This window comes from Anarrhichthys ocellatus, unplaced genomic scaffold (genome assembly GCF_004355925.1).
Source record: "Anarrhichthys ocellatus isolate YVR2014 unplaced genomic scaffold, GSC_Weel_1.0 scaffold3, whole genome shotgun sequence".
Lineage (NCBI taxonomy): Eukaryota > Metazoa > Chordata > Actinopteri > Perciformes > Anarhichadidae > Anarrhichthys > Anarrhichthys ocellatus.
In genome coordinates, this window is record NW_022280033.1 from 14,946,466 (window position 1) to 14,958,213 (window position 11,748).

Below are 11,748 nucleotides of genomic sequence, written 5' to 3' on the forward strand. Positions count from 1 at the left end.
GGAACCAGAACCACAAGGAGAATGGAAAGAGTGAAGTCTTCTCTCATCCGAGCATCTGGGCGCTTTTTCACTGGGCAAAACGAGGCCGGAGGCTCAGCAGGGACTTCACATGAGCTCAGGGTCAATAACGGGAGGGGAGCGTTGCATCATGGGATACCTCTGGGCTGAACACAAATAGCCACTGTATATTCACTTGCGGATTGTAAAGAGATTTAATGTGCTAACTTAAAAGCCTAAATATACACATAATTACTGGTTTTTAACATACCCCACACTTAGGTTTCTGGATAGACTTCTAAAGGACGCCAACAGTATTTCCTCGTAGGTTTATGAGCAGTGGGGTTACTATAGGAGCGCCCACATATTCAATAAAGTGCTGGTAGGCCTCCAAGATGAGGAATGTCGTGTCTGAGGAATCCACATGCTCTGCAGATTATCCGCTCACCCCAGACTGACCCACAGGCCATCTATTAATATAGTATTAATCCAATGACTGTGTACTTTTGTTAGCGGTTGAAAGCCATGCAAGATACTATTCTACCGTGAAGTCTTGGGTCGGAGGGGAAGGCTTATTTGATCTGGCCCAGCGTTCAGCTATGTTGTACAGTCACGGCCTGACATTTTTCATAGAAATTTGTGGAATTCTTGTGCCAGGGTAAATAACTCCTCCAAAAGCTCTTCCTGTGACTCCTAAAGGCCAAGATTCAGAACATTTACCGACTGGTCATGAGATAGAGAGACTGGTAGGAAATGTTACATATTGCTCTGTTCTCTACAGCACTGGTGTTTGGGTTTTAGACTCACGCTGATGTTCATCCCAAACGGGCTTCCTCACAACTCGTACCTCAGATGATGTTATTAAGTGCAACTAACTAGCTGGTAGGATGGAAAACCAGCAGGTTGTTGGGTGCCAAGACTGGAAGCCACTGCTCTACAGCACATCTGACAGACCATAAAAACACTGTTATTTAGGAAAAGAATCCTGCTTAAATAGTAAATCATCTATTTTCCAACCCAAAGGACAAAGTGCGTCACTTTCTGCAGCCACAGATGTCATGGGACTCGAAGGGGCTGATGGCGCTGTTCTCTCCAGAGCCACAGTGTGGTTTCTCCTGTAATAGAACGAAATACCGAAAGCTACTTACCACGCAGCCTTTCAGACGATTCTGCTCCTCCTTCACCTCCTTTCCCATGATCCTTTGCATCTCCGTTCCCACGCTGCACTGGGGTTCTCGGGCTGGTGTCAGGGGGTCGGCATCTTCCCTGGTGAAAGCGGAGCCAGTGGGAGGGAGTGCGGTCCTGTCAGTCCTGCTGGAGGAGCAGAGCGGGAGGTTACTGTGGTTACTGACAGCAGAGCTCCAATTATGGCTCTGAAGTTTTCCACCAGTGTTTGTGTTATTTGGTTTGAATAGCTATGAAACGCAGCTGATAAGACAGACGAGATGATGTAATGTTTGGATCTAAAGATAGCCCGCTGACATGAGAGGCTCTCAGCCAGAGAAATGTTTTGGAAAGCAGGAGATGTGGGAGATGGATGTCAGAACTGTGGTCTTGAGTTACTCCTGACCGTATTCATCGTCATACAAATGGAAAGTGTTTCATCTTCTCTGTCCAGGTATTGTATAAGGATTGCATTGTTATCCATTGGCCAGTCCAACACCTTAATCCAGGAGAACAGGAAAAGATGAAAACTATTGGACGGACTGAAATGAAATTTGGCATGAATACTCATGGTCCCCGGAGGATATATCCCAATCATTTCAACAATAAACTTAATTTATACAGCACTTTACAGAACAAAGTGTTGAAATTTGATGACCTTTTAAATTTTGGACATTATTCCAAAGAATGCCACGTTTCACTATGCATGCAGCAAGGCCGCAACAAATGTGAATAAGTCAGTATGGACCGCAGTGCATAAATCAGTATATAAATACGTGTATAAATACTTGTAGCTCGGTTCCCATTTTACCACAGCATTTATATGTGTACTCATTAAGTAGATATCGGTTCTGATGGTCTAAAAAGAGTCTAATGATGTAAAAATCTGGACTCTTACTGAAGGCTATTAAAGCAACGATACATGTATTTTACAAATGCAATAAAAATAACAAAATATTCTTGTAAACGTGTTATATCTCAGATCCAGCAGACTATTCACGGCATTGACGGCACAATTTTAATAGTGAGAAAGAGAACAGACGGCTTTGCCAACTTGAATCAGTATCAAGACATTATTCACCTAGCACAGTAATCAAACACATGGTCAAATTCCAAAGCAGCGCAGAAAACTCAACATTACAAACTAAAGCAGTGGGTGGTGAGTGATGCTCTGCGTGGTGGTTGGTCTCCAGACATCCAGACAGACCGGTCCTTGACTTTGATTATAATTTTTCACTGATTCAAACCCAAATTCAACAAGGCTAATCAAGAGCGAGGGAGAAAACCTTTATACAAATGTCAAATGGAAAAGGCTTTTTATGTAGGGTACCAGAAGAGTAATAACAGAAAATTACAGTTCCAGCTCAGTGGAAACCTGTGGAGGACCAATTACCGGGTGAAATGGTTGTCGGCGGTGTGCTTGGCCTGCTGTCTCACCTGAAAACCTTCTGAAGAAGCGCCCAGCAGTCCTTCACCTCGCTCTGTTTCTGTGCGACGCCGGCAGCCAGGGCAGGATGGAGATTAGACACCTGGGACACGCTCACATCTAGCATCTACCACACACAGGCCTGTAGGTTAGGTAGAGAAGGCTTCTGCAACCCACCGTCAACATCTGATAATGCAGTGCTGCTTTAAATGTAAAATAAATAAAAAGATTCCCACCATGATTTGACTGGCGATGTCGCGTATTTCTCTATCTCCAAAGCTGTCCAGCTCTTTGGACGCAGATATGCTTTTCCACTGAAAGAGATGGTATGTGTCAGTAAATGTGAGCGAAACGTGAACCTCAGATCTAATTAGAAGAAGAAAAGAAAAACACATTAAGCTGCCGGGGAATTGTACCATGTTATTAATAGCAAACACGGTATTATCGGCCTGTTGGTAGAAAGAGGACACCTCCAGTGCCAGCTGAAGATTTTCATGGTGGTTTTTCAGATGAGACTGGACCTTCAGCCACCTACGTGGAGAAGACGACACACAAATCAGTCTTCTCTCTAGACGCAAGATGTTTCATTCAGCACACCAGTTCAACTTGAGGGACATTTGAGGTGTACATTTTGTTGATGTGTTTCCTCTTGCTGGAGATGTTTTTGACATCTGTCTTCCCTTGTTTCTCCAGCTTTAAAGCCAAGTGGTTGATCTCCTCGTGGAGGTTTCTGTATAGCTGCTCGTCCTGCAGGGAAACAGGGGAACACAATCCAACTATGACCTCAGCTGTCTTTGCCATACACCGTGGGAGACAAATAATATAGTCAGCCATGGATAAATGACTGGGAAACCTCTGCAGAATTGGATTATAAACTATTAACATATGGAAATGTGGATATTTTTTACTTCAAGAATGTTGTATAAAGGTTTTTCTTCTTTTTTTAAAAATCAATGTTCTGTTAATTATTAATGGCTCTCTTTAGCTTGTTCCATTACGACACTCACCTGCTTCAAATCTAAAATTCTCCTGGTCAGCTGCATTTTGTCAACATTTCCCCCCAGGACGTTCACCAGAGACTGCTCCTCTTCCTGCTGGCACACATAAAAGTCAGTGTTTATAGCCCCCATTAGTTCTTTTCAGAGGCACCAGGATTAAACCACATCAGCCCTGCTACCAAGATGCAGAGCAGAAACAGCCTTCAGCATTAGGTGAGGACTTGATACTAATACACAGAGAAAAGGATGAGTGGAACTAAATGGAGAATGCAGTCTCCTCTGGGGATGGATGTTTTATAGACTTCATAAGCAACATCCTCCATTGCATTCCCACCACTCCATTATCAATCATTAGTTCCCCTGAGCCAGACATGAACAGAAAGATAAACACAGACCTAAAATGCAGATTGCTTTTTGATAATGACGGGCAGATGTTTTACACCGGTGAATATACACAAACAAGACGCGTCTTCAGGATACTGAGCTAATTTCCTGTATTAGCAAATGCAGTTCTTTTGCACCAATTATCTTAGACGACTGTTGATCAGAGCTGCGTGTCCAGTCGTATCTGCCTCTGGGCCAACTGTTTTGGGTTTTAGCTGTTACAGTCGGAGAGCTTCATTGCGTTTGTGTTTAGATAAATGGGGAAAGGAGGGGAAGAGATTTGAGGAGGTGGTCAAAATTAGAATCAGAATCAGAATTATGAAAAAGGGTGAAATGTCAATTGAAGGGGCATACAAATACAAATAATAAGTATTCATTTCACAATAGTGAATCAGTACAAAATGCAAGCAACATGCAGTTTGCAATAAATCAAAATCTCGAACTGCTCAAATTTATGAAAAACAACCAATATCATTGAAAAATGCTTCTCGTCAATACTTCACAAAGTTGAACTATGACTCTGAAGAAATGATTCATTGCATTTAAATCCACTTCTACACAACAGAAAAAGACAGGAATGTTTTTCTTTACCTTCTCTTTAATCCACGCCTCCAGCTTGTCCACCTTTTTGTTGAACTCCTGCAGGTTCTTGGCTCCACCCAGGGCCCTCGTCTGGTTTGCAGCCGTCTGTTTCAGGGTCTGCCACTGGTCCCTGAGCTGGCTGAGCTGCTTCTTCACCAGATCAGACGTGGGGTTCAGCTTGCAGATCAACTGCTCACCCATCTTGTGAGACAGAAAGTCGATGCTCATTTTAGGTGTAGCTCAGACGGAGCCGCCAGACTAAGTGAAGCGGCCGAGTGCATTTGAAACCTCAAGTTCGTCATTGCTTATGTGCCAGCAGGCTTTACAGATGTTGGAAAACTGCCATTTATTTCTTGGATATACCCTTGAAAAAGTCTCCCGGTTCTGGGTGGAGGTTAATTATCGGCAATGTACCATTTCCAAACATTTTCTCCTGAGCGAGAAAGTATAAACTGGCTTGACAGAGACGTCTGGAACACTGAAAGTCTGCTTTTCTCTCTGGTCTACTGGAAATACCTACGAGGCCATTATGTTAGGTTTGCATTCAGATCTCCATTACCTGTCAAAAAAGTTTAAATAAACATTTCAGTTTGAGTGTTCGTTGCTGTGAAGTGCTCGCTCTGGCAATTTGGTAATATTTCAGTTCGAGTCCGTCCCCGTGTCGATTCTTTTCCTCACCTGGTTGAGTTGAATTAGGGTGTTCTCAAAGTCTTTGAGGTCTCTTTGAAGCGTCTGCGAGGCTTCCTCCCAGTCCTGCAGGGGGCAGCGCTGAATGTTACATCCATCCTTCAAATCCTGCAGCTTGCCTTTGATCCACGCCTCTGCCTTCATCACAAACAGACACAAATGTTTAGGATCTGCTCCACGCTGTGCACGTCATAGTCAACCAGTTACGTCTGTTAATAGACCTGATTCAGCTGTTCGATGATATTGCGCTTTTATTTTAAAGGTAAATGGGATAATTTATCACCTTTAGAGATTATATAGATACTATAGTTAAGTAACATGGCAGAGGATGGCTTCTTTCTTGCATGTATAAATGTTATATTTGTGGATATATTTGTATGGATCAATATTACTCATGGAAACATGTACAAAATTATTCCTTTTGCAGCATTTTCTATGAAATTCATATCTAGAGCTTTCACAACTGAGGCTCATCTGCAGCCCGCTGGTTGTGAGACGTGGACTGTGTACCAGGATGCTCGACAAAGCGGTCGTCACCGTGGTAAACACAGTCATATTTCTGCTCATGAGGGGAGCAAACAGGCCACATTTTCTTCCCTGACTCAGAGTAACACGCAGCTTCAGACACATCAAGAGCAGCCATGTTATGAAGAGCAGAAGTTTCTCTTGGCGAGGGCCATGGGCTCCGTCGCATAAGGCTTTGTCTTGCAGAGCTGCCTTTTCTGGCAACATCTGTCGGGAGTGAGAAACTGCGAGCCAGGTGGCCAAAGTCAGAAAGTGTTGGAAAGTACAACATGTTTGTTTTCTGCAAAGAACTCAGTGTGGAAGTGAGTGACCCACCCAAGTGAAGTCACAATAATTGAACGGATTAATAAATCAACTCCGGTTCTTCCGCTTCTCAGACGGATCCCAAGCGAGTCACACAATTGATGCTTTATTTTCCACAGTGTTGCTATTGTGTAGAATGTCAACTAACAGTTAAGCACACAAGTGAGTTGTTATTTCCCAAGGAATTTAGCGCGACTGACGATGAATAATACACCCTCTAGAGAGTAAGCCTTTTTGGATCAATAAAACATCAAGACCACACATGACACGGCCTTTAAACAACTCCTTGCTCCAGATTAAAATGTGATGTCACTTCTCCTCAGAGAGGCCGGTCATTAACTTTACAAGAACCCCACCCCCGGTGCAGTGGAGGCATTTCTGTGTTGAACAGAAGGAAAAGAGCTTGACAAAGCAGGCCTGCCCTATCTCCTCACACTGGCTCCCATGGCTGTATAATGACCTCATACAGGAAGTCCATGATTCGCTTGTTTTTTTCCTGTCCGCTCTCCACAACAATTGTCTGTTTATCAAAATGTACAGTTAGGCCTCAGTCTGGCCACAAAGAATAGACTACTAATGCAGGCAGTTCAGATTGTGTCACCGCTTCTGATTCTTTTGTGAGAAATCTATGGCCACACAGGGAAACATGGCTGCAGTCAACATGGACCAGGTTTAGAAATAAACTCCATGTTTGTTGATGATAATCTGTAATCAGAAACCAGTCTTTTTCAGTGCTGCTTTTCATGACTACAGGCTTCAAAGGAACCCGATTTTAGCATCTTAACTGGAAAACAAGTGCGCACATCTTTACACTTTATAAGCTGTTTACCAACAAGCCACATTTCTAGCCCCTCTGGTAATGCAACTCGGCCCCCGAAAAGGCTGCGTGAGCGGAGGATTCTCGACTTTCTCTGTCATGAGAAGGAGACGGTGAAAGGCGAGATGTTTTGCAGAGCAGCCTCGGAGACAGATGGCCCTCAGCGGGCGCTGTGCTTCTCCATGTGGTGACCTGCTTTGCTCTCCTAGCTTGAAACACTAGGGGCCTTTAAAAGTCCCTCTCTGGAAAACTCACTTCCACTTCGACAGCGATGTAATACTGAAATCACACATTTTCATCAGCAATAGCGGTAAACCAAATCCCTGTAAAACAAGCAGCTCCCCAGGTACCAAAACCTCTGGTTGTTTAAAGTACTCTCTCAAATACAGTTCAAATACAAAAGGCTGTTTCCTCCAAAAGCAAAATAAATGCAAACTCCACTTAAGAGCAAAGGGGATGCTAAGCTTGTTAACATTAACGACGTGCTACAGGGCCTGTTTTCAACACATACATACATCATATGTTTCCTGGAGCTGACACATCCTAAATTCATTTCTGATTACTGGAAGTCAACAGCCTATCACTGGTTGGTGACGAAGCCAACTGCTGGACAAAATGTCCCTCGGCCGAACTCGCAGAAAAATGTCCTTCTACACTGGGGTGGACGCAGCGATGAGATAACACAGCCAGTTGTGCTGCTTGGCTGAGTCTCTGCGGGCCATAGGCGTGAAGAGATGGAGCCAAACAATGATCTCATCGCGAAATAATTGCTTCACTTGTGGCGGTTTCCCCTCCCTCTCTTCCCTCAGCCGAACACAGCTCACACACAGTTCTCAGGACAAAATAAGAACCAGTACATATTTTGTTCTCCTCGCAGGGCCCTTCCATTCTGATTTCATCTCAGCAGTGCAACTTGTTGCTTTTCAGATACCAGCTACTTTTGATTAGCATTCTTTTTCTGTTACATCAGAGGAGACGAGAGATAAGTTACTCTGGTTTAATTTAAAAGGGTTTAATACATCTCCGCATATTTTGGAAAAGTGGAGTGGAAAAGCGCACCCTCCTCAAAGGGAGCTGTGCAGTTCAAACCAACGCTGCATGCGATAAACCCGCAGGCTGACCATGACAAACTGTTGATGATGACATTGAGTATGCATGCGACATTTTACCTGCAGTGCTTCCTTGTTGAAGAGCGAGTTGCGCTGAGTGAAGCAGTCACTCTGGGACGTAACCGCTGCCGACGCTCCATTCTGTGTGTGCGGATGACTCTCTCTTCTTTGAGGCTCTTTCTGCTGCGATTCAGGCACTGAGATCTGTGTGAGCGCACAACAAAATGACAACAAAGTGTTGAAAACATGATGGCATTTTGACTGTAACAATAATCCAATAAAACCTCAACACCAGATGATGCTTGCCTCTGATAAAACTTCCTGTTTACCATCCAGAGACATTATAAACTTGTCTGACACCCAAGGGCCCTCTTAACAAAGGCCTACTGTCAGCACTACGTGAGATGAAATGAAACACGACTGGCACCAGTCAAGCATTCCCGCAGCTCTCCAATCAGGAAACATCTGGGCACATGAAGGAAGCAGGAATGGGCAGATCCTTGGATGTCTGATGTTTTTTTTTGCTGTCAGCCTTACATGTAAACATATCACCTTGAAAAGGACTTTTGGTAGATCATATCATTCCTGAACAGGTAAAAGCACCACCACCTTCTCTTGTGTAATTATGACAATTTTTCAGGTATTTTGCATGAATAGCACATGAGAAGGAGGAACAGCGAAGTATTGTTGTGGTTACAGAATAAGAGGCGATGTAGGTGAGTGCTGTAGTTTTTTTTTGTCCTGAAAGGGGAAATGAGGCCATTGCTGTGTCAGTGTGTTATTATAAGCAGCCTCCATGAGGACTTCAGCAAGCCTTTTCTTTTGTTAACATCTTCCCTGACCTCATGTTTTCCAGTGAGCCCTGCCTCTGCACGGTCTGCTGTAACAGAGCACTTCATCCACAACACACACTGATGACTTCAATGAGAAACAGGCCAAATCCAACAGCCCATTGACTTTAAACAATATCCTACAATATACGTGCTATTTTTTCCTCCTGTGGACTGTTTCTTTAATACATTGCAGTTATTAAACAAGAGGACACAACAGGCTGTTTGTGTGGCGTTCAAAGACACGCAGCTCTCACAACTTAACTGGTTTTCCACCTCTGTGTGACTTCGCTCCAAATGTATAACATAATAAACTGGTTAAGTTTGGCGAACAGAGCATATGACTTCACTTCCTAAACTCCAAGAGATCAATTCCACAGCGAGCTAATGTTATAAAGACCGCACTGTCTCACAGAAAAACAAATGCAATCTGAATAAAGTTGGGAAAAATAGCACATATCTAAAAAAAAAATCATTTTTAAAAAAAGTATATACTGTATTTTAGGCTTTATATGACAGTCTTATAGGCTTTTTTCATTAAACTTCTATTTACCGAGATAAAAACACGCAAAGTCATTTTTACTGAAGCTAGCTGTTTGTCATTTTAATTTAGCAGTTAGCTAACGTTAGCATCTTAACGCTACCTGTGGGACGGGTTGCTCTCCATTCAGTTTCCGCCTGGTTTGTCCCTGCGTGGGCTGAAGGTCATCGCTGTTGTCTTTTCTGAGTAAAACCTAAAATATTAATCGGAAAAAATACAAAAAATCAGCAGGTGGTAGTGTGGAAAATAAGTCGTAAATTAATTGAACAAGCTGGACAGGACGACAGAGATAGTGGAAGGCAAAAATAATATTTAGGATTCCTATAGCAAATATATATCGATCACGTTCCGTTGGGGTAAGTTGCATTTGTAAAACAATGTCATAAACCAATATCTCTAAAAAAAAATGATAATTAAATTACCAAACACAGTGTGTTTTTGGTTGTTTTTAAGCACATACACTGCTAAATTGTACTGTATGTTGAAAAAAATATATACAAAATGTCTTTTTAATGCTGAGTTTGAGGTTAATGTCTTTGTTTGAAGTGAAAACTGTTGAAAGTAGAGGATTTATCACAAAGATTATATAATTAATGTTACACATATCTTTGAAGATATGTATCATCTACATATATTTTCTTCTTTATTTAGTAAAATTGCCTTTTCATTATACTGAGAGATTGAAAGAAATCCCACCTGACAATGTATTATTTCCTTGGTTAATATATTTGCATATTTGCATTAGTAAAGTGTGTCTCGTACCTTGAAGTGAGAACTGGGCTTATTCTCACAACTCACTCCCACAATCCTGGGCAGATGTGGATCTGATGTGCTGCTGACATTGTTGTTGTTATTGTTGTTTTCAGATGTGGTCCCTGTGATGGAAAGCTGTGACACCTTGTTCTCAGATGTGTCTTTACTCCCAGAGATCGTGATCTTCTTGATGGACCTGGAGACGGCGGAGGGAGAGGCCACGTTCTGGTTCAGGTCGTCCTCAGCCGCCATGTCCTCCCGCTTGTGCCTCACGGGTGCTACCTGCTTGGCGATGGGCGAGTCGAGACAGGGGCCGTGCGCGCAGACCTGGGACCGACTGAGGTAGAGCGAGTTCAGGTTGTGATGTAGAGTGCAGTTATCCAGACTCTGGCTCTGCAGATAACTCTGTGTGAACTCCTGGCATTTTGGCACTGCCGGGACTGACAGCCTGGTCCCAATGGTGAAGGGCTGGACCTTCCTCACAATGCTTTCAGACATTGCTGGCAGTGTCCAGGTGAGAAAAAACAAAAATATTGTCCAAACGGGAATAAAAAAAAAGAAAGAAAGTCTTGTCACGTCCCTTTGTACACCCTCCACACAAACCAGCTCTGCTTGTCCGGTCTCTGTTCAACAGGCAAGTGGAGGGCTGAGCAGAAAGTGGAGGGAGAGCTCAGTTCTCCACCTTCTTGTGCATGTTGAGAATGCACAGCACACAGCCCAGGACGGCTTCCTTGGACTCCTGGGATCGAATGCGGTCCCAGACGTGTCGCAGCGCCGTGCCAAGGTGAGCAGCGCCTGTAGAGAGGCTTCTCCTGAGGAACCGTGCCACTGAGCTTGCCAGTCTGCTACTGAAGAGCCTGATAACCAGGGACCGCAGCAAGATGAAAACTGGCATGCTGCCTGACTGTGCTTCGAGAAGAGAAAATTGAAAAAAAAGGAAACTGAAAAAAAAGGAGGGGGAAAGAGGAGGGTTGGTTAACAGACGGGATGAAGTCACCACTCTCTCTCTCTCTCTTTCTCTCTCTCTCTCTCTCTCTCTCTCTCTCTCTCTGTCGGCAGCGACAGAGCGGAGAGGGGGCTGTAAAGCCTGGCTGTCAAAACTTCCCCTCTGAACCCGAACAGAAAATCTGTCCAGATAAGAGGCGAGTAATGGAGTCAGAGGGAGAGACCTCTGTCGGACCTCTTCAATCACAGCTTACCCTCTATGAGGTAATATCCTCAGCTGAAACAAGCTCACACACACACACACACACACACACACACACACACACACACACACGCCACCTCTACCTTACCTCCACTTTGAAGTGCAGAGGAACAGATTCAGCCCTGAGGTGTTCTGCTCTACAAGACAAAAAAAATAAAGTCTTTCACAGGCAGTAGGCTTGTACAAAAAAATCCAGTTTGAAATCTGAGGAGAGAGTAAGCTTCAGAGGCTCATGTGAGCGCTGTCGGTCCGGGAGTGAGAGTGCTTTCCTCAGCTCTGAGCCTCTCCACATCAGTGAGGAGCAGTTGTCACTCAGGTTCCAGCTGAATGGGACAGCCCTGATGCTCCTTAAACCACATAGCTGCTGGCATGACAAGTGTGTGTGTGTGTGTGTGTGTGTGTGTGTGTGTGTGTGTGTGTGTGTG

At 43.8% G+C, this 11,748-nt stretch overlaps 2 protein-coding genes across 6 annotated transcripts in view; one reads left to right on the forward strand and one right to left on the reverse strand.

Moving 5' to 3' along the window:
* Positions 1–11,564, reverse strand: part of mymx (myomixer) — a 28,640-nt gene extending 17,076 nt beyond the window's left edge. For 2 of the 5 annotated variants that reach the window (XM_031871568.1, XM_031871543.1), the window contains exons 1-11: positions 11,412–11,564; positions 10,126–11,057; positions 9,467–9,556; positions 8,053–8,196; positions 5,230–5,376; positions 4,561–4,752; positions 3,595–3,681; positions 3,216–3,334; positions 2,824–3,118; positions 2,599–2,714; positions 1,146–1,311 (exon numbers count right to left, since the gene is read on the reverse strand). In XM_031871568.1, coding sequence (XP_031727428.1) covers positions 1,146–1,311; positions 2,599–2,714; positions 2,824–3,118; positions 3,216–3,334; positions 3,595–3,681; positions 4,561–4,752; positions 5,230–5,376; positions 8,053–8,196; positions 9,467–9,556; positions 10,126–10,614 — 1,845 coding nt within the window. In that variant the 5' untranslated portion in view covers positions 10,615–11,057; positions 11,412–11,564. The remainder of the gene's footprint in view (positions 1–1,145; positions 1,312–2,598; positions 2,715–2,823; positions 3,119–3,215; positions 3,335–3,594; positions 3,682–4,560; positions 4,753–5,229; positions 5,377–8,052; positions 8,197–9,466; positions 9,557–10,125; positions 11,058–11,411) is intronic. The other 3 variants (XM_031871577.1, XM_031871560.1, XM_031871551.1) reach the window with 3 other exon arrangements.
* klhdc3 (kelch domain containing 3) overlaps positions 11,304–11,748 on the forward strand; it is a 36,856-nt gene continuing 36,411 nt past the window's right edge. The window contains exon 1 of the mRNA XM_031871612.1: positions 11,304–11,325. The gene's annotated coding sequence lies outside the window, so the exon portion shown is untranslated. The remainder of the gene's footprint in view (positions 11,326–11,748) is intronic.